The sequence below is a fragment of the Pavona decussata genome, unplaced genomic scaffold (assembly GCF_977016875.1).
Source record: "Pavona decussata unplaced genomic scaffold, jaPavDecu1.1 SCAFFOLD_344, whole genome shotgun sequence".
Lineage (NCBI taxonomy): Eukaryota > Metazoa > Cnidaria > Anthozoa > Scleractinia > Agariciidae > Pavona > Pavona decussata.
The window spans coordinates 450001-473677 of record NW_028145729.1 but is presented as its reverse complement, the minus strand read 5'-3'; the positions used below and the strand labels follow the sequence as shown (position 1 = coordinate 473677).

General features: G+C 41.4%; 1 protein-coding gene across 6 annotated transcripts in view; it reads right to left on the bottom strand.

Moving 5' to 3' along the window:
• LOC146453223 (uncharacterized) overlaps window positions 1-23677 on the bottom strand; it is a 71795-nt gene that overhangs the window by 18974 nt on the left and 29144 nt on the right. For 4 of the 6 annotated variants that reach the window (XM_085096859.1, XM_085096862.1, XM_085096860.1 and 1 more), the window contains exons 22-41: window positions 23174-23257; window positions 22396-22549; window positions 21896-21948; window positions 21453-21557; window positions 21166-21272; window positions 20775-20880; window positions 18687-18812; window positions 17286-17438; window positions 16870-17037; window positions 15844-15940; window positions 11476-14085; window positions 8980-9196; window positions 7850-7898; window positions 7122-7201; window positions 6370-6493; window positions 5674-5812; window positions 4271-4818; window positions 3335-3821; window positions 1829-2797; window positions 860-1074 (exon numbers count right to left, since the gene is read on the bottom strand). In XM_085096859.1, coding sequence (XP_084952985.1) covers window positions 860-1074; window positions 1829-2797; window positions 3335-3821; window positions 4271-4818; window positions 5674-5812; window positions 6370-6493; window positions 7122-7201; window positions 7850-7898; window positions 8980-9196; window positions 11476-14085; window positions 15844-15940; window positions 16870-17037; window positions 17286-17438; window positions 18687-18812; window positions 20775-20880; window positions 21166-21272; window positions 21453-21557; window positions 21896-21948; window positions 22396-22549; window positions 23174-23257 — 6591 coding nt within the window. The remainder of the gene's footprint in view (window positions 1-859; window positions 1075-1828; window positions 2798-3334; window positions 3822-4270; window positions 4819-5673; window positions 5813-6369; window positions 6494-7121; window positions 7202-7849; window positions 7899-8979; window positions 9197-11475; window positions 14086-15843; window positions 15941-16869; window positions 17038-17285; window positions 17439-18686; window positions 18813-20774; window positions 20881-21165; window positions 21273-21452; window positions 21558-21895; window positions 21949-22395; window positions 22550-23173; window positions 23258-23677) is intronic. The other 2 variants (XM_085096863.1, XM_085096861.1) reach the window with 2 other exon arrangements.

Here is a 23677-nt window from a genome sequence, read left to right as displayed (position 1 = left end):
CTAACCAGCGTAGTAGCCATTGGACCCCTGCAAATTCCTAATTCACCAAAGGAATTGGTCATAACAAGTTTGTTCAACAAAGATCCGTCTTGTCTGGGGTAGGGGGTTATCAAAGTAACAATTTATCTCACGAACATTACCGACAAAATTTGAGTTGACACCGAAATACTTAGCCAGCAAGAGTTCGTATTGCTAGGAGGGGTGGGGGTGCAGGCAGGGACCACCGTCTATTTAGTGGTTTGGTGGGTCCTGTTCGAGTATAGCAGTTTCGATCACTTTCCCAAGCAAAAAGTTGTGTAGCTTTCTTGTAGTGCTATTTATTCGTTTGCCGTGCAAAGTGGACCTTTTGAGTTTGTAGATGTGGCCCTGAAGTGCGACCATTAAAATGAATTGAGCGAAGGCGAAGTACTTTTTATGGTGCTGTTGATTATGTTGTACAAGGCGGTTCAAGTCTTGTTGAAATCTGAAATTGATTCGTGACCGTTCAAATGAGGCTTCTTTAGGAGTACTTTCCCCTTGAGTTTGTGGGTGAAGCCTACAGTAAGGCCTACACTCGTAAGTAATTTATCGTTAGCTTTAGGGTTTACTCAAATTACATTTTGTTAGGAACAGTGTCCACAACTAGCGGTGTTTGTAAACCAAATAAAGCTGTGATGATGACGACGACGATGATGATGATTACACTCAAATAACAGTACATGATGCTGTTTGTTTCTCATATCGCTGCAAAACTTTGATTTCTTTTGAGGTGTGCCTTGGGGTACCTGGAAAACGAACCGGTTAGCCAAACGACACTGTTTTTCCTAACATGAAAAGCACAACGCAAATTTCCGCCACATAATTATACCAAACGTCTCACCTTTCTTTGGCAGCCATCCATCTTTTCAGGACCAGTTATTACCACCACTACACAAGTGTACTTCATACCAGACTTGCATTTCTTTATGATGATACTTGTCTTGTTGGCGGCCAGTCTCGCGTACACGCGCCCATTCACCTCCAGACGGTAACCCTTTAAATGCCGCACGCGGCCACGTGCAGGGTCCTCACCAACAGTGCACTCTGAATCCAAGACTACGCGACAAAAGCAGGTCAAGAACGAATCAAGAAAACCTTAGTACATGTAACACACATGTGTTGTTGTGTTGTGTTATAGCGAGGCCAGAAATATGAGAGGGCACGAACTCTTTCATCCACAGTTCCAGGTCGAATAGGAATTTGAGAATGTTGGTTTTTGTGGAGAGAAGAAAACCGGAGTACCCGGAGAAAAACCGTACAGAGCAAGGATGAGAACCAACAACAAACTCAACCCACACATGACGTCGGGAATCAAACCCGGGCCACATTGGTGGGGCGTGTGCTCTCACCACTGCGTCATCCCTGCTCCCCCTCATAAGTTTGATAACGTTTTGCATTACTCCGTGCACATTTTACGCCGTGAGGACAACACGAATCGTTTCGAGTAATTCAAACACCAACGACCTACATAACCCTTTAACCCCTACTACCCAAGAACAAATTCTCTCACCTTGTCCCCATACTTTTCTTGTAAAAATACTATGACTAAGTTGTTTAAATATGAAGAAAATTCACCTTGGGCTACCATATCCTTAATTCTCATGACCTCAGGGATTGAATAAGCATTGATATTACAAGGAGAAATTTAACGCTGATCGCTGTTAGGGCTTAAAGGGTTAAGAGAAAACTTGGTCACAAATGTAAGTAAGTCGTCGGTTTGATTAACACAGTAGCAGCAATCAAAAGCTGAACTTCCTGACATGGCCGTAATAAATATCTCACAAATGTCGACCAAGCTCAACATTCTTACCAGGCTCAAGAAGCAGCGGTCTGCTCCACGACAGTTGGATCTGGGTGGCGGTAAATCCACTGACCAGTAGTACAGGTGGCTCAGACGGAGCAGCAGTACAAACTAACAAGGGTTGTGACAGGTACAATCGCTGGATTTCCGGCGGTTTTTCGCTCAGCGCACTGCTAACAACCGAATTTGTACCGCTATCATCGCTTTCAAAATCTTCATCGTACGCGTAATTCGTAAGCCCTGCGACAGCTTCTATCACGATTCTGTAAACAGTACCAGGTTCAAGTCCGCGAAGTTCCGCTTCGCTCTTCTCACTTTCAATGATCAATTCCTTCCCAGCCTCCTTTGCTTGTCCCAGCCGGGTACGTGATCTCTTACGCAGTTGCCTGTTTGACACGTGATGTACTACATAATGCTGGATAACAGACATCCCATAAGTCACAGCGAGCTGCCATTTGATGGCGATTGAAGTCGGTGTACGCGATTCTAAATTCACTTTCCCCGGTGGATCCAGGCCGTTTGTCCAAGCAGTAAAGCTCGCAACAGAAGCGGTGCTTACTCCGTGCATCTCAACCAAGTCCTCTTCGGTTAACGCCTCAAAAATAAATGTGTACTCGGTCTTCGACGCCAAACCATCACAAGTAAAACAGTGTGTTTCGGGTGATAATTGAAATGTTCTGCCCTCATCAGCTTCGTCTACGTCTCTTTTCTTTGCGTTCAGACGAATAACTGCAACCGGTACTCCATGTTCTGTAGGAGAATCCCATTCTAGTTTTACACTCTGTTCCGTGGCCGAAACAACGTATATGTTACTCGGCGGGCCTGGGACAGAGGCTGTCTTGAATGAGATGGACTTGGACTGAGCCAGGTTTATTGGATGTTCGTTGTAGTTTTCGTCATTGATGTGAGGCGCGACGCATTCTAGCATCACGTGATACTCGGTTCCGGGTTCAAGGCCTGTGATTTTGAAAGGCTTATCTGTGGAAAGAAATGGTTTTGAATGAGCATGTGTTCCAGGTGGGAAAATTGGCACATGGGAAAGAAGGAAAATAGGACTAAACAAGCTTCGTCAATGAAATTTTATTATTTTTCGAAAATCAAAAAGAGGGTAAAGTGGCAGTTCTAACCGAAGAAGAAGAATCGTCCAGAGGCGTTTCACAGCTAGCAGTCCGAAAGCCGAATTAATTGTGATACGGCCCGAACTTGACCCGGTTTCCAAAACGTATAGCAACTCCCCGTCCATTGCAGAGTAACCCCTTTGCATTTGTAACCAGAACCCATTTATACACCTCGGTAAAGAGAGGCAATGTAAGTAAATCTTCCTGTCTGAGGAGACAGTATAACAATGTAGAGGACGACCGATTCTCCATCCTTAAGTCCGAAGTGCTAACCACTTCACAACTTTTTTAATTGTCGGTATTTTTCATTTTTTTTTTTGTGAGCGAAATACTTCGTTAGGTAAGTGTGCGGCGTTATGAAAATGAACGAAATGTCATTAATAGATTTTGCCTTTACCTGTTACAACCTGTTTAATGGCAACGTCCTCGTCTTCGCTTGTTTTCCAGTACATTACACACAAAACATCGGGCTCAACAGAGCGGTCAGCGGTGTTGTCCAGTGACCACGTGATCGAAGCAGTCCTACCCCCAATCTTGGTCATTTCAAGAGATGAAACCGTCCTTACTAAGTTGGAACATTGTATCACTAAAGGAGAACAAGCCGAGCATGCGTACTGCTTCATTTCATCCGCTGACCGTTTCGACAAAAAGCTCGAACTGCTTTCGATGCCGCTATCTGTTGGATCGTAAGTAGTTGGGAAATATCGCGATCCGGCACCCTCCTGACTGATGGAAGCAGGTATTTGAGCGGGAAGGTCGTTAGTGATAGCAGCTAACTGAACGCAGATTACATCTCCTGACCTGAACCCTGTTAACTTTGTTTGTTGCTGTTCCGGGGGGAGGAGTTCACCAGACCATTTACCATTCACGTGAAGAATGTAACCCTTAGAAGGTATCAAGACAGAAATACAGCGTTAAAAAAGGTCGCCATTTCAAATTGTTCCGGGGGGAGGAGTTAACCATTTATTATCACGTGAGGAATGTAACCCTAGAAAGGTATGAAGACAGAAATACAGCGTTAAAAAGGTCGCCATTTTAAATTGTCAGTTAAAACTGGACATGCCGTGGGCTGGAGATCATGACTGGAGCGCTGGGTCCCGCGTTGAAGATCTCCTCTCTAAGATGTACATTGTAAGGTGGTAGTCCCGAGAGTAGGTCACTTTATAAGTTTAAAGAAACAATCAACTACACGAACTAGCCAACTAAAATTTAACGATTTCAGCTGAGAGTGGCCCACATAACTGCTTCCAAATCATAAAAGTGCTATCCCAGAAGAGTTTCAATCTACACAGCCACTAAGAACAAATGTATTCATAGCACTGTGATAACATACCCCTAATGTCACTCCCCCATATTCACGTGACCTACTCCACGACAAAGTGACTCCTGATTGGTCAATCCGTGAAACTCGTACTATCGGTGGAGATGGTGGTCCTGCGCAAGAGAGTTCCAGAAAATTGGAACTATCACCATAGCAACCACATACGTGTAGATTCGGACCACGCCCACTGTCAATAACTCGAGGATTCAGGTAACATTTAACACATACTTTGTACATCCGATCAACTTCCAAATTTGGAATAGTGTAAGTGTGCTCATCACTGAATATGTCATTCATTCCATCCAGCGGATATTCCCCGTGGAGTATGTCATCCACAAAGACACTGTAGCTGCACTGCGCATGCTCATCAGGGATGTTAGTGCTCGCAGGCTCAGCTTGTTTCCAGGCGATGCAGATGGAACCAGCAGTTGCAGAATCCTTGTGGTAGATTTGTGGTGATATGGGAGGGGTGGGACAGTGAACGTGCATGGCATTTGATGGCTTGCTGTCACCTACACTATGCCCTGTGAGTGCTAACAAACTGAAGCGGTACTCTTTACCTGATGAATAAGAGAATCAAGAGTGTGTGAAATAAAATTTATAAATATCAGCGTTTTGCTTGAAGTGAATCGCGTTATCCTAGTCAGAAATATCGCAGTCTACAACGGAAAACAAGAAAATCGTATACTGTATTTACTTAAAAACAAAAGACTGTATTTCAATGCTTCATTTTTGATCACTGATTTGAAACAAAGCTAAAAATATTTTGATGCTGTACGAGTTACCTCTAACTTCAACCATTTTAAGACTGATTTATATTGTATGGTCAGTCACAGCTATCCAGTTGTGCTTATGCATGGGTCGTATTATATTTAACAAATCGACGGCAGTTTTCAATGGTCTATACTGTTACAGACGTTATACTGTTATGACGTCATAAAATGTTCAAAACTCAAGTGTGGCGAGTGATTCCTCTTGAGTTTTGAATATTTTATGACGTCATTTTATGGTCTATAAGAGTATAGACCACAGAAAACGTGGAAAAAGTACGAGCGGAATTAGCTTTACTTTCCGTTGAGAAAGCGCGCGCGTTATTAGTGTTAGTGTCCATATTCTTATAGACAATAGCGAATTTTAACAGTTACAGTCAAACCCTGTTATTATGGACACCGTTGGGACCAGAAAAAGTGTCCGTAGTACAGTGTACTTATTAAGCCGGTTAACTTTAGGGTAAATGTGTGGAGCGGGACCAAGAAAAAAATGTCCGTGATAACAAGTGTCCGTAAAGCGGGGTTTCACTGTATTGTAAAATAACTGATACTTGATATTTTTCTCAATTGAAACTTTAATGTCCTTAGAAGTAAAAGTTGTAAAGTGCTTTAACGATTATAAACGTAACTACCCTCAATACTAACCTTCCTCGAGGTCAGTTATGGTTAGATTAAGTGTTTCACTGTCTAAATCCTCTCTGAACGCCAACCCATCTTTCAGTAATCGGTATCCTACAACACTCGCTTCACCGTACGAGGCGGGGGGCTTCCAGGTCAGAGTAACCTAAATAAAAAACGAAGAGGAAGATGAGGGATGCATTTAATTGTATTAAATATTTAGTTCTACTTGTATTTAATTTAGTAGTTATGTATTGTACACGACCCCACAAGCTTTCAGCTTTGATATACATCGTGTGTAAATAAAGGCAACCTACCTACCTACCTACCTACCTACCTACCTATACCAAAATCTATTTTAACAAGCACCACGCTGAGTGTAAAATATTGCATACAACAAAGAGAATAATGTTTGGTTTATCAGCAGAGTTAACAACTTAAGGTAAATTAGCCACCGTAAGGAGATTCGAGTGCTGACGTTTCGAGCGTTAGCCCTTCGTCAGAGCGAATAGTTCTCTTCGTCAGAGCGAATCAGAGCTGACGAAGGACTGACACTAGAAAACGTCAGCACTCAAATCTCTTTAAAGTGGCCAATTTACCTTTAGTTACCAACTCTGCTGATAAACCAAACATTCGTCCCTACTTCCCACCGACGCAGCACCACAGTTTCTTTAGAAACTAACCCCCTTATGATCCCATGTACAGAACACACAGATACCATACCTGTCTATCTTTAAGGTCTGTAACGTGAATCATTGGCTGCTTTGGTGGTCCAGGCATTGTGAAGGATATCACGCGGGAAAGGGAATCATTAGCACAGGGCATCAGCTGACCTAGAACTGCCAGTCTAATAAAGAAACGATTGAAATAAAAAAAAAGAAAACGTCAAAAGTGCAAAACATCTGTAGCTAAAAACAGTAGTTTCCAAACGAGTGTCGTAAATCCAAAACTAAAACCAACGTAGTTACTTTGGCCAATAGCAACTCAAGAGATATTCGTGTCACCGGCACTAAGCGCGAGAAAATGTGTGCGACCAGGTCACGATTGGTTTTGGTTTAACTTGTGATTGGTTGTAAAAAAAAGGCGCGAGTTTTGTTTTAACCAATCAAATAACGGAGTAAAACGCGGCCCAACCAAACAGGAATTAATTTCGGAACTCAACTCAAAATTGCTGTCAATAGAATGTAAGTGTAAGGAATAAAACAAGTGTTCCTCAGTTAAGTCGCGGTCGGCGACCTAAAGTTTCAATGAGGAACGGCCAAATTAAAACATACTGTTAGCGATGGATGGGAAGCCCGAAAATGTTTTGACAGTAAACTATAACACGGTCGAGACAGTGTCCTCCGGAAAGCAGCAAAAGAAAAAAAAATCCTTTAAAGGCTGAGAGTGTCACAGTCCCCGGTTCGCAGAGAACAGCCGTAGAGTTCAGAGTTACCCAATTGTAAGAAGCGGAACGGTCTTTAAGGTCACCTTACCTGTAATTACAGCGTTGCTTTAAACCAGTGATTTCTATAACAGTATTGGTTGTGCGCCATGCGTGCTGTCTTAACGTATCCTAACAAACGAGAGGAAACAAAATCAGCTGATGGAAAGAAATACACCAAAATAAATCCCCTGGCCATCTTTCTCCCTGTCGCACGAATTCCTCTACCTATGTCAAGGACGGTGCCCCCTTTTCCTACTGCGCATACATTCTGCGCATCTCAAGATGGTCCGAGAAACTTGGGTTTCTAAAGGACGATGCCTAGTAAAGCAGAGATATTTTTGCGCGGTTTATGACTATGCCGGAAAAGAAGATCTTAGCAAGGTTTGTTGGAATCCAAAAAGAGAATTACGGGTAACCACGCATTTTTCAAAGATAATTATTCAGGGAAAATGGTCATACATTGTTATGGACTTTGCAGCTTTTTCGAATGATTCTTGATTAAATATCTGGTTACCCCCAATTTTAGTTTTAACTTCTAACAACCCTTGCTGATATCTGCTTTTTCTGCGTAGCCACAAAGTTCGCAAAACTACCTCTATATTAGAAGAAACCATCCTTAACTCTATGGCTTAACTGAGATTAAACAAATCAGATAAAAAAACTGTGGGTTTCTCCAAGGAAAAGGAAAAAGTAACCAACCTCACAGTGTCAAAAGCTTATCGTTCAGTCTATATGCCTCAGTACCGGGCTGTACGAATTAGTACTGGGTTCACTTACCCTTTGCTTCGGCCACATCGACTTTGCTGGACTTTCCTCAAAGTTGAAACTAAAACAAATTTAGCAGGAATAAAATGTTACACATGACAATTAAATTTTGCCGATCCACATAAACTCGAGGGTGTGGAATAGAGAAACGTATAACATATACAGTATAATTATTAAAAACTGACTCATTGGATAACGCAGTTCCAGAGTTTTGATTGGTTCAGCGGCCATGGTATATGAGCCATTATAACATAGCGCGCGTGCATCCTGATCAAATTCCTATTGGCGTCATCATGGTACATTTCTCAACATACGCACGGCCGTGCGTCCATCCGATGACGTGTGCAAGTCAGATGAGCGAAGGATGCGCGCGCTGTGTTATTAAAAGTTTTTTACAGAGAGACGACACCATAAAAAATGTATATTTATGAGAGCTTGAAGCTCAATGAAACGTTAAGATTAAACCGACATGAGAAACCATTTTCGCCTTTTTTTTTTGTACAGAGAATTTTGTAATTAATCGGGAACACAACCTGTTTTCCAGGGATCATTTACTTTATTTTCACTATGTTATAAAAGAATTGGTTCATGCTTTTAGCTGTGCGTATATCGAGTTATGGATGCACTTGGGAAGTTTGGAGAGCACTCAAGAAGCTAGAGTTGCTCTCGGCTACGCCTCGAGCAACTCTTACGCTTCTCTCGTGCTCTCCAAACTTCCCGCGTGCATCCATAACTCGATATACGCACGCTAAGCGTGAACCAATTCTTAATTATACCATGCCACAGAAATATGGTAAGAGTACGCGTCCATGGTTGTTTTTAATAAAACAATTTTCCCCTTCTCGATACGAGATCTATGATAACAGCCAACTTGGCGCTGTGCGCCTTGTTGGCTATTTGTGATCTTGTATCCAACGAGCGCTCGTGGAATAATTGCTAATCCAAATATAAGCCCTGGGCTTAGGACTCTATAAGGAGGCTCATTTTTGGGAGGGCTTGTTTTCGGGGTAGCTTATGAGTGCAAGGAATTTTAAGCTCCCAAAATGAAAAGGGCCCCAGATGATAAATTGAATTTTTGATGGTAGTACACAACTGGGAGTGAATGAACTGTGCATTTTATCTTTCCGTGCTCACTGACTTACCAAAAACTACTGTTGATATTGTTGTGAAATTTGCTACCAAGTATAAGCACAGAGTACAAAATATCTGAACCCGCGATTTGTTCAGGCAGCAGCGTCCATTCCCACTCTAGAGTCAAAGTAGCAGGGGTGGTCCCTTTGATTACGAAAAGAGGTCTGGGAAGGGGCTGTTCAGATCTATCTTGGGTGCTGTCTTTGTGACTGGCGTCTAGGTCTGCAACTGACAATGAGAGCACGATAAGTAATCAATGGTTAAAAAGAGCGCGGCTTTCGGCAAAAGAGATAAGCCACGATAATCTTTTCCTCTTTAACTCTTTCAGCACATTTTCACAAAAAAACATGCCGTGCTTACTAAACCGGCGCTGTTACGGAGCCAGGGTGAGGGTTGGAAAATGACCCAGAATATGAATCCTGTTGGGTCACGAAATTAAGTGTATTCGTCTGCGTTCGTAAAATTTGACCATGATATTTGTTTCTATCGAGCTTTCGTTTCGACGAAGTCCGAATTTCGTAAAAAAAATTCGTCCAAAGTTCGTCACCAGTGAGCGAAATTCGACGAAATTGCTTTGCACGACGTTTGCAAAACATGCATATGATCAGCATTGCAAGGAGAAATTTGACGCTTATCACTGTTAGGGCTTGTAATGTCAATGCTTATTCAACCCCTGAGGTCAAAAGCATTAAGGAGATGATCACCCAAGGTGAATTGTCTTGATAACTTCTCCCAAGTACCTATATATAAAAAAGAAAAGTACAGTCGACTCCCGATAACTCGAACCTTCAAGGGAAATTGAAAAAAGGTTCGAGTTATCGGGAGTTCGAGTTATCGAGGGTGAAATTATGAAGAAAATTACCTGAAAGGAAAGGAAAATTGGTTCGAGTTAGCGAGGGTTCGAGTTATCGGGAGTCGACTGTATGGGAAAGAAATAGGAGAATTTGTTCTTCGATATTGGGGGTTAAAGGGTTAACCCCTTACGTCCAATATCAATATTTATATTCTTCTTATCGTTCTTCATACATTTCGTGTGAAACTAGTTAGGAGAATTTGCTTAAGCATCAAGACATTTCATCTTTGGTGATCGTTTCCTTTATTCTCGTGGCTTGAATGTTTTATCAAGCAGTTATATTGTAAGGAGAAATCAGATGTTGGTCACTATTGAGGCTTAAACGGTTGACCAAAGGAGGATATTACTATCTTCCCATCGTACCTTGCGCCAATTTCGGTAAAATGGCTTCCGGTCAGTGAGAGGAATGCGCGTGTTTGAGGCCAAGTTTGAGCTGGATTTCTTCGTATCACAAATGATCCATGGTGAGTGATTTATCTTTATTTATTTCATTTACATTCAAATAAGGGAAAGGAATATTTTTCAGAGAGAGATATTCTTCAAAACAGCAATACTTTGCGTATTGTTCGTGGCTTGTCAACCATGACTGTTGTTATTGAATATGCATGACCTATTTTCAATGCGTTATTTCGGAACTTAAACGACGAGTCAATAGGATTATAATATTCAAAGATTAGCTTTTATATTTCAAAGTTTCACTTGGAACTGATTGACTCCTATTGACTCCACGTTTTCAACAAAAATTTGGAAGTTGAATGTGAGGGATTTTTGGCGCGATTTGTGTCATGATTCGACCTGTATTTATTGCTGTGGACTCATGTTCCAAGCTCCTAGTAGTCGAGATTTTCTTTACATGTTTTCGCTTCATGTATTTCGTTTTATTGTAGGAGCCATTACCCTCAAGTCAACATCTGAAGAGGTCGCCGAGAAAAACACGAAACGTGCTTCAAGCGGTCGATCGAGCATTTTCAAACTGTCACTGACTCACTGTTTGCGGCGTGTTCAACTCATCTGGAAAGTTCACGTGCCCGAGAAGCATCTTATACTCTATAAATGCAGCATATCCGAAAACTGCCTGATATCGACGGCTAAATCCACGCAATTCAAGTAAATAACACTCGATTTCTCGAAAACCTCGAGTTGCCGCGTTACTATCTCGACGGCGTCCATTGAAAAATGAAATTCATGTGGGGCCAGCCGTTTGATAATATAGTTGCTACGCGGTGCATGCCGGGAAGATAGTAATATCCTCCTTTCGGTTGACCAGTAATATTAGTTCTCTGGAAAAAAACTAAAATAGGCAGGTCATAAGGTTTCTGAAAGCTTCGATAGCGCACATTTTTAAAATAGAAAATAACGATGCTTGGCAAATACTTTGAAAAAATGCCGCGTCTCTTTTCTGTTTTGTCTTGCTTTGATATTTCTCTTAACTGGCTCTTATGTCCAGAAATGCACCTATTTACCCTGAATTTGGGTACTTTATATAGGACAGACCTTTTTGTCAATTTCATATGACTTTATGTTTGACAGAATTATTTGTTTTAGTAAGAATTAAGGTTGTGATGTCTATCACACAGTTCATGCATCTCATAAGCGTGCATTTCTGGACGTATCTCTTAACGCGTTACGCGCAGTTACGTTAAGTATATCTCACCTTGCTTGGTCTCCTTCTGGCCATCTTTCTCTGCCCTTGCCTTATCACACGTTTTATCCTCGTCCCTGTTAAGTTTAAAATCTTCATCACCTCCTAAGTTACAAAGTGACGAAGACCTGGCGTCGACTGCACGATCTGTTTCCTCAAATGTTGGCATCTCCATGGTTTCCACACCGTTTACTTTGTCAGCAGCGTTTTTAACTGATCCAAAACTGCTTGACGCAGACCAAGTCTCTTCACGCGATTCACCCTTGGTCTGCTCTACACTTAAAGCTATTTCTTCGGGTCGATTACGCGTATCGTTAACGCCTTTTACGCCAACTGTTTCGTTTGCAACAACGGCAACCCCTTCACTTTCAAGATTGTCGTTCTTGGCAGTCTGAGCTTCTGCAATCACATTTTGGACAGGCGATTCGCCCTTCACTTGCCCTACACTTTCAGCTATTTCCTCGGGTCGATCACGTGTATCGTTAATACCTGTTACGTTAACTGTTTCGTTTGCAAGAATGGCAACCCCTTCACTTTCGAGTTTGTCACCCTTGGCAGTCTCGTAGGGAAGGATTTGCTCACTTACGCCACCTACATTGTTTAAAGATACACTAGAATTGTTACTTCTTTGCTGGCTCTCAGTTACTTTAGGCAGGATGTCTCTGTCCTCCACTAATGAAACTCCGTTTTGTGGCGCTTCCATCTCCAGGCCACTTTCCAAAACGACTGCTTGTGGACTTTCGTTCTGTAATTCCAGTTCATGTTCTACCTTAGCCGCTGTTTGCATCGTTCCCAGTACATCGTTGTTAGCAGTCACTTCGCTGTTTTCTAATGCTTCTTCAAAGGAAAGGTTTGTATTTTGTAGACTAGGCTGTTCATATTCTCCCGCTTCCAGCTCCTGACCATTTCCTGGACCTTCTGCTCGTGGACTCTCGTTCCGTATTTCTGGTTCCGCTTCATATTCTAACTTTGTCGCTGTTTGTAGCGTTTCCCGAACATCGTTGTTCGCAGTGAATTCCCTGCTTTCCAATGGTTCTTCAAAGGAAAGGTTAGTATTTTGTAGACTAGGCTGTCCATCTTCTCCAGCGAGCATAATAACGCCACTTTGGCGTTCTCCATTGCTTTCAAACTCATTAACACTCTCCAAGTTACCCAGAGCCTTCGAAAAATCTTCAGTTTCAGAACTGTTCTCGGCCTCAACACTCGTCCCACCCGTCACTCCATCTGTTTCGTCCAAACATTCCCTCTTTCCATCTTTCTGAGCTGTAACGGCATCGTCATCAACGTGCTCCAAGTGCTTAGAATTACTTTCGACATCTGGCTCATTGCCAGGATCGTCTTGGATATTGACACTGCTATTCTTGCCACCAAGGACATCACCATCGTTTGTTGCGTGACCATCATCATCATTTCCACCCATTGCGTGACCATTCACATCATTCTCACTCGCTGCGTGACCGCTGATGCTGTTCTCTTGATGCGAAATGACATCACCGTCTTGGGCCGTGCCTTCATGACTTTGTTTTTCACCGTGATCCCAAAACTCTGAATCGCTTTCCTCATCTGAGCTTCGTTCCATTTCATTCGCTTCTGCTCCGTTATCCAAACTCACATTTTCGGGTTTTTCGTCCACTTTAGCAGCAACGTTCGCCGGTAAACTATCGTCTCCCTGGTGCGACAGTTGAGGTGCTTCGTTACACGATCCAAGAGCTTGTTCATCGGTCTCAATGAAACTTCTATTCCCATTTGGTTCGTTTGTCAAGACAAGGGAGTCGCTTTGGTTGTTATCTGCCGTTGCTTCTAGTTCAGCCTCGTTAACACCCTCAACAACAGGAAGTTGGGATTCTGGGTTCTCTGTTTCCTCTGATGTTACCACGGGTTCTTTTATAGAAACAAATTCATCAATATCTTTAAAAATGGAAGGATGCAGTTCACCCAATATCTTGTTATAAGCGTCCTCCTTGTCTGAAAAATCATCTTCTGCTCCTTCGGAAGTGTGCTTTGGAGAACCATCCTGAACTCCCTGATCTGTGACAAGAGGACGCTCTTGTGAATCGCTCTGTTCTTCCACTTCATCTAAAACCTTGGAATGGGACTGTTGTTCGATTGGCTCTGCATCAACTCCTTCAACCGGCGATTGTGAGAGAGCTACATTTGATGAAGCATCAATAGGTGCCTCGTCTGGAAAAACATTAAAACGCAAACCATCAGCTACATCGTTTCGTCCTTTGTTATGTAACGACTCGAATTCAGAATGTGTTTGAGCTAGAGTTGACTCTGATTCAACAACTCCTGTTGTGTCTAAACCATCTTGTAATGGAAGGTCATCCATAACATCAGTTTCAGAAGCAATAATATCCAGCTGCTCCCCTTCACGAATTGTCTGCAGTTTACCAAACGACGACTTCACCGAAAGCTTCTCGACGCTGGACTGTTCAGTGATGGAAGGCGTAGGGTTTATTCGTTCAGCGACCAACAACAGTTCCCTGGCTGGGGCGCCATCATCAAGGCTATCCCTTCCTGATGACTCAGTTTCGTCTGTTGGCTTTTGAAGGGCGCTAAGAATTTCGTGTGGAATAGGCAGGGAAAATTCGACCTCGTTGGAATACAACAGTAGATCTTCTACAAAGGAAAAAAAGTTAATTACATATATATCGTGCAAACACCAAGAGGATTTATTCGCCGATAATAGAGAGATTTGGAATTGCGTTTACGGCAAACGGCTTCAGTAATCACGTGACCATTTTTATCCTACATTTACCGCTCGCTGTTTTAAAGTTCTCAGTGAAATTTCGTAGTTTTGCTTGGCATCAAAGGCCAGAATTATTTTTCATTTTTTCAAGAAAACATAAACGCCAATCTCACGTTTGCCGTTTGCCGTAAACGTGATTCTAAATCTCACCAATATTATAGCTATGGAAGACAGTTAAAAATTGTACATTTTATGACTATGGTAGACCGTTGAATATTTCTCTAACTCAAAATTATGAGAATTTTTTGCGGTAAAGACAGCAAGAATTCGACCTGAATTTGACCAATTCAGAAGATGAAATCCTACAACTGCACATATGGCGTACAAACAAGCAAGCGAGGGCTATCGAAACCGAAGCAAGGCCTAATTTTATGCAGATCCTGAAGGCAGCGAAAATTCTACCAGAATGAAATAAATCACTGTCATCAGATGAAAATACTAAGAATAAAAGCTAAATCATATGTAGAGTATGCATATTTTAGGTCATAGAAACGGCAGGAGAATTGACACCTATAAAGTAAACGTTTGATGGAAAGCATCGAAAGACCTTTCGATAAATTTCAATGACGGATAAGAAAGTAACCTTTATAATTTGCACTCTAATTGAATACTTGCTACTAGAACAACATAGAAACTCGAAGAGTTCTATTGTTTCCTCAGTGTTTGTATAGGAGTAATAGTAATACTCGCAAACGTTTTGGGAAACTTGCTGTGGAAACTGTTCCCTTAAGCACGTGTTCTCAAAAAATTAAAAGTTCGCCTTTATGCCTACTTGGGCTTCTAGGGCTCCAAAAACAAGCGAACAACTGAAAGCATCAAGGAATTAAAATTAGTGATGCATTTGAGATTCATTGCATTGTAATTAGTGCTGTGATTCCTTTTTCTGCATTTCAATAACAAAACAAAGATCGTCAGATTCTTTACAAAAAGCAAGCCTTCACCTAGGAGACGGGTATAATAGAAATCGAAAATTTCATAGAGAGATTTCAAATGAGAGATTTCAAATTTATATCAGAAAAATTAATGACGATTTCATACATAACAGGTATGTTAATAGCCCTCCCCCCAAAAAAAGAACGAGGGAAGGAAGGAAAAAGAAAGCTAGCCGCAATTTCGCTAAAAATTTACCAATTCCCTTCTTGTTATGTTCGTAATTTGCTTTGTTTAGTTTGTTTGTTCAAGATATAAAACATTTAGGCCTTCTTTTTAAAAAAAAAGCGGTGGGGGGGGGGGGGGGGGAATGATCGCTCCAATACATTTTATCCAACTTCAATTCGAAGCTCTTGCTGAGAAACGTTTTATCTTCCTCCTTAATGTTAAAAAAAAAAATCCACTTCTGACACATAAAATTGGACGATCGACGGTTTCAACAATACACTGCTGGCAGTCCCCCTTTTCTCTTTGCGTTTGCGAGTATTAGCGCGATCACAAAAGCTAATGGTTTGAAATAGAAGGGATTGGGGCGAAATTTCTCTTCTTGCGCGCGCCCCTCCCTCGTCCCAATCCTCCTCGTCCTATAGTTCTGACTTCTGGCCTCATGCTCTTTTCAAGTCGCAGCAGACTGCAAGCAGTCTATTACTAAAAAGAACCCATGCTCCAACACGACATGCATAGTAGAGTAAGCTCACCAGATAAATGACAGGCCACACACAGCGTATAAACCTCGTTTTCCAAACTGCTCTCAAACAACACTCTACAGTAGTCACTTTCAGGCTCAGGAATGATCTAAATGACAGAAGACAATAAATAAGTATTGGTTTCGCTCAAGTTCAATGCAGTAAGCACTGTAAAACAGACTGGTTCCATCAGCCACAGTTATTAATATCCACACAAGCTGTTCTCAGTACTCCTAATCCTACAATCCTGAACAAAACTAGTAGAGTAAAATGCGAATTTTGCGCATGTATTTCGATCTCCCGTAAAAACCGTCTGGAGAGTAGCAAACCTTCACTCCCCCCTTCCCCTCACTCAATGTTGCTTTGAAGGCCGGACGATGACCCAGCCTATTTTTCAGCAGCGGACAAACACAGAAGGGGAGGGAAGGGGGGAGGTTGAGTTGCTGATGTATTACATCACTGTACATGTAGCGGTGGAATTTGCAGATCGACAAAAAGTTTCTTAACAGTTAGCGTTTGTTCTGAAAGCGTATAATGCCCAAAGGTGCGTTGTAAAATGACCTGCACTATCTGCGGTGGTAAGGTGTTCCAGCAAAATGTATCTCAAGTATAGTAGTTCACCACCATGGTTCTCTCTGCAGCTCAATCACTATAGCACTCGACAAACCTGCAGGAGATCATCGATACGTTCTTGTCCACAGTTACCCTGCTAGCAATGCGTTCCTTCTGGCAAGTTGTTTTTAGCATGAACGAATCGAAGTCGTTCGCGTACCAGAGACGTGAACGACTTCGTATGTGCTAAAAAACTTACCAGAAAGAACGCTCTGCTAGCAGGGTAGTACACAGTCCTATCTTCGTGATAAACTTGATACAATACACTTACAGAATGGAATAGTCTACAAAAGTTTGTAAGCAGCTTTTTCTTATCCCTCTGCCAACACGTTTACAGCTAAAACTGCAGTGTCAGTAAAAGAAGAACGGTGGCTGTATTTGCAGCATACATGTATTGGTATAAATTACTGCTTAATTTTTATTCACCTGTTCACCGAAGGGTTGGCCATTAATAAAAACAGAATAGGCGGTTACTTCATTAGTCTCGGGATCACGGTAGGCTGGCCACACGATCACTAAAGACTGGGGTGTGGTAGAGGCCTCAAGTGACACAAGGGGTCCCCCTGATGATGACTGAATAGGACAAGATATAACCTGCGAATAAAAATGGATCATGCGTAGAATAAGCAGCGTACTAGGTCGATACCTCGATCAATATCATACAAAGATACACTTAATATTGAAATTCCCTGACAATACAAATTTTACAACGACAAAACGCAAAGAAAAACTTAAAAATGAAAATGAAAACCGTTGTAAGCATTCAGATTTCTCCTCGTTTTGTAAATGAAAATTATCCACATCTTAACTTCTTTGCAATATCCACACTACAACTCACATACCACTTCATTCGAAAGTTGAGGTTCAAATGAATCACGGGTAGTGAACACGACCAATACCACGTGATAGGTCTTTCCACCAATCAAACCACTCATCACCAGGCCACGGCAGTGCGGACTAAACCAACCACCGTACGACGTACCGTTCAAGTAAAGCTACAACAAGAGCAAAGGGAATGTTTTATTGAAATTGCTGACAAACAAAGAACTTGACCTCAGAAAGTAGCACAGAATATAGGAACCCTCAGGTACACGATTGAGTGCAAGTACGACTTTCAAATTTCAAACTAGACACGTCGCTGCACTCAATCCTTCCCGTTGTTTACCAGTAGATAAGGAGACCCAAAAAAACAAGATTGGTGTTACAACTGATTATGTAAAGCAAGCAAACTAGATTTGAATATCATACTCGTACTCAATCTCGTACTCAAGGTCAAAACCGAAGGTCCTTGTTCTTATGAAGGTTCAATGTCACGTGCAATGTCCATGGTTCCAAGGCTCCCTAAAGACTGACCAAAATCATGGCGGCACGAATGCAGCACTCTACTGATAAGCGTTTTTACTGTCACTAAAAAGGAATATGAACATATCTTTTTGACAAAAAAGCAAACGCGGAAAACGATAGAGTCCGTTTGAGGTGTGTGCGCGAAGCTAGCTTGAATTGCGACACATGTGACGCAATGGAATACAGTAATAGCCCGCGTATAAGAACCTTGGTTTTTAAGAACATGTTAGGCTAAAATTTTCATTTTAAGCCCCCTCCACATAAGAACCTATTTCGGCTAAAATTTTAAGTTAGGCTCTTATCAGTGGGGTTGCTGTGAAAGTGTATAGGTAGAAACTGCTGAATTAAGATCATCATCTATTTAAGAGTAACTTGACATAACTATTTTTTCTTTCAAGCTTAAGTACCATGTTGTATGTCCATTGCGTTTGCCATAATACTGTATTATGGGATGATATAATATATATAGTATATTCAGATGAAATTCATATGAATATATAAGAACCTATTTTAAGAACCTTGGTAGCCTAACTTTGCTTTAAGTACCATTTATATAAGAAGCTATTTCGGCTAAATTGGAAAATTCAGGTTCTTATACGCGGGCTATTACTGTATTTTGTTTTCGCCAGTAGACCCGAAACGTGGGTAAATTGCGTTAAAATGTGGCCTAAAAAGAACCATTGTGAATATTTACAACGTAAGTTAATCAACTGAGTAGATTAGTTCAATTGACCACCATACAGATATTTTAAAAATTCCGAGGTCTCGAGCGCTAACCATACTTCCAAAGAATTTACTACACCATGCGATGAGACAAGTGTGAATATTTTGTAAAATTTAACTTACTCCACAGAAAGGGCGTTTGAAATAAAACGTCCAGTGTACAGCTGTACATGTACCTGAAAACCTTTAATCCACGAGATATCCGCGGAGCTTCCCATCGCAATGTCAATGTTGAAAGTGTTGTCACAAACAAGCTCCACAGAAATGGTTGGACGACAGCTGAACCAGTGCCAGTTGAATATCTGGTGAATTGACAGGGAGGGAACATATTATTTTATCTTAACAAATATTTATTAAGTACAGTAAACACCCGCATATAAGAACACATGATTTCGGAGGTCAGGCTGATCGGGTTCTTATTTAACGGGTGCTTAGTGACAAATCAGCCTCAAAGTGTTCTTAAAATCGTCTTAAATTTCTATATTAGTAATACGGGTACTACCCAAAAATGCCCCAAGATGTAAAATTACCATAAATTAATAAATATTCTTTGATTTTAATGATCTGTACTGTATCATTGAGCCGATAGATGAGATGACTGGTTGTCCTTCAATATAGGTAATGATGATTAACTACACTACAGTAATTAAGCATGAACATAAACAAGGAAATGTGAAAGCACCAAGCACCGCAGACTGCTAACATAAAATCACTTGTTTTTCATGTAATTATGACCCTTTCCATTTTATCGGAACATGCTGAATTTTTCAGGCTGATCTTGTTCTTATAAAAATGGGGCTTTATTGGCCAAATTTCAGCCTGGTGTTTTTAATCCATTTGTTCTTATATGCGGGTGTTTACTGTATTAGGACATTTTGGCTGTGTCGCTTGTTTGGGAAGTCTTAGTACAGCTTACAGCAGTGTTCAATCACAATTAGGGAACTTAAGCACCGACGACGGCGACGGCAACGACAACGCCGCAAAACTATAGGTTTAATGAGCAAAAACAATCGCCCTGTACGTGCGTTTTAAATTTTGGTACATTTCTTTGCCAACCTCTGCAAAACAACAACGTGAAATAACCAAAACAGTTTAAGGTTTTGTGGAGAACGTGCATGAGCACATGACGGAGAATTTTCAAATCTCTTTCTCAACTTTAACGCCACGACTACCAATTTGGTTTCTGGGTAGTTCCCCGTTTTTGCACAAGTAGAATGAGTTGCAAAAATCGCGAAGTAGCACAGGTAAAATGAAGTTATATTTATTTTTCAAGTGAAGTTTTCGTTTCCGTCGCCCTTATCGTTGCTAAGTAGTTTAAATTCCCTATTATTAACGGCCAGAGGAAGGCAATTAATGTAAGGAAACTTTTCAAAATTCCATCTCCCTTCAACAGCACGGATTGGTAAACTCTGCTAGGTCACAACAACAGAAGTCCGAGCAAAAACTAATGTTTTATTCTGAGCACTAATTTTACAGCGACGCCACTTCTCTTAATTAAAAACAAAAGCCTTAATGCTAGACTAGGCAATGTTCCTGGTAATTTGTGTTGCTACGGTTTTGTTCCCGCAATCATTAGGAGAAGTACAGCTCGATTCCACTTCATGCAGCGCTGATTGCCACAAAAGCATTGCGAGGCATTTTAGGATTTGTTACGCTACCCCACGTTTCCGGTACGGTGCTACCGGTCTCGCCAACAACGCCACAAAATTTTGTGACACGTTGCAAGAAATGTTGGCTATTATCAAAAAGTGAATCATTGTATAATGTAATTTCAGGAATTCGATTTGCTTAATGGCCATGGTATATGAGCCATTTTAACATGCCAAACGGAAATATCGACCATCCAATTGTCTTCTGGTTGCTCTTGCAAAGCCAAATCAGCAAGATCTAGCAATGTTTTGTTGATATTTTTAATAAAACAATTATTCCACTCACGCTTGTTGGATATGAGATGATAGATAGCCAACTCGGCGCTGAGCGCCTAGTTCGCTATCTATCATCTCATATCCAACGCGCGCTCGTGGAATAATTGTTAAGTACAGCATGGACCTATCACGTTTCTTTTTTCCGTCATAGATGGCCGAGTATCATGTGAACTAAATACAAAATTCTCGGCTCCTGCGTCTCCTGTAGCGCGGTGGTAGAGCATCTGAACTAGTAATCGGAAGGTCTCAGGTTCGACTCCTGATAGGAACTCGCGGATTTCCTTTTCCGAGTATGCCTGTGTCACTCACTGAATAATACATCATTCTCACGGCACTTACCTGTTCCTTGAGGTCACCTTCGTCTGACCCAGTCTCCAGGTATTGCTCGGCTTCCTCGTCTGATTCCTCTTGCAGGTCATAGTCACCTTCGAGAACCCAGAAGCGCCTGAAGAATTGAACACAGTAAGCATCTTGTTAGCACTTGACGCGAACGAAGGAAACAAAGGAACAGCTATAGATAATTTCCAAGCCGTTGTCTTAACGGTTTGGCTTGTTCCGAGCGTGTAGATAATTAACAATTATCCTGCGAAATCGCACGGAATATTGCCTGATAATTAGCCGACGAGGCCGTAGACCGAGTTGACTAAAATCAGGGGATAGTTATGTGGTGCGCGTTTAACACTTTTTTTCCCAAAAGTTTAAAATTAAATAATATAAAAAGTGAACTTACTTCGACGTATAAAACTGGCTAGCGACCCAGCCCTCTTTCTTGGCAACTGCTCGGATAACGACAAAACCTGCTTGAGCAAGAACAATCCCTTTCTTCTTGTCGTAGCGCTTTGAAAAGAAACCATAAGGAAATCAATGAACAAATAATTCAATAATTTTAATTTTAATTTTAATTTTTTTAACTTCCAATGACTTCCAATGCTTTTAAGTGGAAGGTGACCTCAAAAAAAAAAAAAAAAAAAAAAAAAAAAAAAAAAAAAAAAAAGACAGTAGAAGTAGATTGCTTACCAAAACGTCTGTGTTACAATCCACAGGATAAGATCCATTTGTGGTGTAAAATATTTCTGCATTCAGAGTATCACATTCTAGACGTACTCGATAGCCTCTTTCAACCTGGGCAAGCAATACAACACAATTGTTTTAACGAATGGTTTGAACAGAGTTACAGTAACAAATATTGCTTTAAGTAGTTTCAATTGAGTGTCGTAAAACAAAAACCAAAGTAATTACTCTGATCAATTACAACAAACGTAAACAACACAGAGAACCAATCAGAATTCGAAGCAAATGCATGTAACCCCAAACCGGCGTCAAGCGCCGGAAAATACGCTCGAGCGAGACACGGTTGGTTTGGGTTTGAATTCTGCTTGGTTGACAAAGTAGCGCGAGTTTGTTTAACCAATCACATAGTGTAGCAAAGCAGAAGTCTATTTCAAAGGACAAGTACTTACATTTCCACCATCTCTTTCTGTGTCAGGTATTTTTGGAGGAGAGACGTATGCAGCTGCAGGACAAATGAATGCACAACAGTTCTTGTTATCAACAAGCAAATTCACCTTAAAGTTCTGGACTGCTTACCTCTCTAGTTGAATTGCAAGAGTTTTATTACACGGGTAAGGGAAGATTTCCCGTCAAGGTGAAAATTTACAGTGATATATCCAAATTAAAAGGTGGCTCTTTGGGTAGGAAGGAAAACGGCACTCCCAGGAGAAAAACAAGAACCAACAACAAACTCAACCCATTCCCAAGTCCGTCCTGGAATCGCACCCGGGCCACATTTGGTGGGAGGCGAGTGCTCTCAATACAGCGCCATTCCTTTCCCCTAAGTAACACATATGTCACTTCAGGAAGGCAAGTCAGACAATCTGCTCTCTGGCAGTTCTTTCCACCGTCCGTTCGCTCGTTCGCTGAGGCTCGCTCGCTGACTCGTTCATGCTGCTTCAATACTCACCGTTTTCTTGAACATCAATTACGCACAGATGTCTGTCGGTTCCTTCTGATGTGATAAAGTATCTTCCAGGGACATCAAAGGTGTGAAAAAATGTGCTCCTGGTTGTGACAGGGCCACTGTCAAATGCAGAAAGACCACGAACACGGACAAGGGGCTAGGAAACAGAAGAAGCGAAAGACAATAATAAATAGAGGAAACTCCTCCCCCCCCCCCCCCACTCCACACCCACCCCTCCCCTGAAAAGCCTGACACTCAGGCAAGTTAACTGTCTGTCATCTAACATAAACTCTTTCACTTTTGAATTACTCGTGGTTGACGAAGTCAGAACAGAAATTAATCGTTCGCTCTCTAAAACCTTTATGAATTAAAGGCCACTGTCACCTATTGTTAGCGTCACTATGAATTATTAAAAAAAAAGTATTTGTTTCAATGGAATCGTTAAATAATGTTCGAGTTTTGTTAACAATAGGGAGTTTAAGCAACGACGACGGCAACGGCAACGAAAACGCCACCCGAAAATATATCTTTATTTCATTTGTGCTACTTCGCGATTATTACAATTCGCTCAACTTTTACATAGCTCCCTAATAACCCTACCTGTGCACAGAAACTTCTATTAGTTATCCTTAGCTGCGGATGGCTAGGACGTACGTGGATTGCAACTTGAAAAAGTTGAACTACTTTTTCAAGTTTTGGCCAAAATACCGCAAAATCGCCGTGACAATGCCCGGCCCTTTGACAAATTTCCCTTACTTACAAACGATCGAACAAACGTTACCTGGTCATCTTGAGGTGGTCGCACATGAAGAATGTTATGCTCTTCTGCGCCCTGATTCTCCCATGTCCACAGGACACTTTGTGACTGTATGATATAAAGGAAACCCTGTAAATGCTTAGGGGAGAGGGGAAGAGAGGCAATAATTATAAGGAGACAAGGGGTGGTTACCATTTACGCAAACCACCCGGGTGGAAATTTTCGGCATAAATACGAAATGATTTAGCTTTTCTTAACAGAAGATGGATAACATTCAAAATGTATGAACATCAGCTGTAAATCCCAAAAGGAGTAATAAAAATGCATCACTTGACCAGAAGCCCATAATTTCAGAAGTACTCCAAATGGAATGATGCGTACCATTTGATTCTCCAACTGGAATTTCCGGGTTTTCCATGTAAATGGTAAGCACTGAAGCTGTCATTATCCGAGAATCACTGGTTTGAAAGTACAAATTATCCTTAACGTACATGTAGCTTCATAGTTGGAGATACTAGTTGGAGATCT